The 1958-nt window shown below is 43.2% G+C and overlaps 1 protein-coding gene across 1 annotated transcript; it reads left to right on the forward strand.

Moving 5' to 3' along the window:
- The first annotated feature begins 770 nt into the window (after window positions 1-770).
- LOC103598916 (anaphase-promoting complex subunit 16-like) lies at window positions 771-1088 on the forward strand. The gene is made up of 2 exons (XM_008582979.1): window positions 771-896; window positions 972-1088. The coding sequence occupies exons 1-2, from the start codon at window positions 771-773 to the stop codon at window positions 1086-1088; spliced, it is 243 nt and encodes an 80-aa protein (XP_008581201.1).
- The last annotated feature ends 870 nt before the right edge of the window (window positions 1089-1958 follow it).

The following is a 1958-nucleotide window of genomic DNA, read 5'->3' on the forward strand; positions in this document are numbered from 1 at the left end:
CCCCAGAGTCCCAGGTGCTTGAGATATTTATTGAATAGATGGAGGGATGAATGAATGAATGAATGAACGAACATTTACAGGAGGAGGGGTGTGAGAGGAATTGGGAGAGGAGAATCGGAGAGAAGAATCCTGGTTCTGAGAGTCGCTTCCATTATTTTATATCATCACAAACAATAAGAACCAGAAAGAATTTCAAGGGTAATGTGCTTTTATTAATCATTTCATTTTTCAGATTTAGAAACTAAACTTCCCAAACAGTCAGGTGTCTTGCTTAGTGTTTCTTGGCAGATTTGTGGCAACCAGGGCCAGATACCAGCTATCTTGGTTCCCAAGGGTTTCCCACTTCTCTACCTTTCCAAGTTACTTTTCAAGGGTGGGATATTGCCTTCAGAAACTCCCACCTAGGGCTGGCCCGGTGGCGCACTGGAGAGTGCGCCGCTTGAGAGTGCGGTGGCGCTCCCGCTGAGGGTTCGGATCCCATGTGGAGACCGGTTCCCGCTCACTGGCTGAGCGCGGTGCGGGCGTAACACCGAGGGTTGCGATCCCGTTACCAGTCAGTAAAAAAAAAAAAAGAAACTCCCACCTACAACAGATTGTGGTGATCTTTACATCACAGTATCAAGGAATGCCTATAGGCATTTGTCTACTATTTAAAAACCATAACAGGTCCTTGTTGTCGTGAGCATGGCTGCTCTGGTGAGCCCTGGGGGCAGGGCTGTAAGGAATAGTGCTAAAGCCACTAAGTGAAGTAAGATTTTACTAGAGAGGAAATGGCTGCCTCATCATCATCATCTTCAGCTACCGGGGTCAGTGGAAGTTCCGTCACTGGATCTGTATCAGTGTCTCCGACCTTGCCCCTCCACGGGAATCCCAAAGGAGCTAGAGAGATGTTAGAAGATGGCTCTGAGAGATTCCTCTATGAATGTGTTTTCAGCTATCAAGTGGCATCCATGCTTAAACAGGTGAAACATGACCAACAAGTTGCTTGCTTGGAAAAACTAGCTGTTTTGGTAGAAGAGCTGGAGGCCGATGAGTGGCAGTTTAAACCCATCGAGCAGCTGCTGGGGTTCACGCCCTCTTCAGGTTGATGTTGCCCAGATGGTCACCTCTGGTGCACAGCAGGTGCAGAACCAGCAAGGGACTTCCTCACAGCTGACATAGGCATCCAGAGAATTCACAGCTACACTGCAGAGTGTACATTCACATCCATACTTGATCTCTCTGTATCTATCCACAGGCAACAAATACTTGCAGGGAAAATTTTTGTTTGTTGAAAACTATTGTGAATCAAATTAACACAATCAGTTTCAGAGAACCAGGAAGTTTGGGTTTAAAAGACATCTTTACAATTTTGACAAGCCAGGTAGGACACATGCCAGAATTGGCCAACTGAGTGGTATCTATCCTGTTATTCACATAGTGCCTGGAAATCTTCACCAATCAAGTCCAAAGTCAGGATATGTAGTTATAAAATACGGCATCTCTGACCTAAAACAGTTCTTTTTGCAGATGAATGTGATTTCAACTAAGGATCTGTCCAAATGAGGAATTTTAAAGTGCTCCTTTTATTTCTATTTTTAGACATTTAATTCTATAGATTCTAACTTTTTCTAACCTCCTGTAGACATGCCAAATGCTGGCAAAAAGAACTGCTTTTTGAATATTGCAGCACTTGTAAAAATAAAGCAGTGAGAAAAATCCTTTTAAACATAGAAATCCTGAGTTCATCCCATTAGTGGACCCAAACAATTCTGTAGCAAATAAATCCTTTGAAAGAGCTCCAATAAAATAAAATATATAACAGTATAAAATTTGGCATCCATCACTTAATTGACAACTCTAATTTTGAGCAAGAGGACTGTGTCCTCACCTCCTGTTTTCATTCTCTCTTCTGCATTTTCTTCTACCCCCTTTTGTCACCCCCTTTCTCTTCTTTCCTGCTTGCCAAAGCCCATACA

This window comes from Galeopterus variegatus, unplaced genomic scaffold (genome assembly GCF_000696425.1).
Source record: "Galeopterus variegatus unplaced genomic scaffold, G_variegatus-3.0.2 Scaffold2782, whole genome shotgun sequence".
NCBI classification, from domain to species: Eukaryota; Metazoa; Chordata; class Mammalia; order Dermoptera; family Cynocephalidae; genus Galeopterus; species Galeopterus variegatus.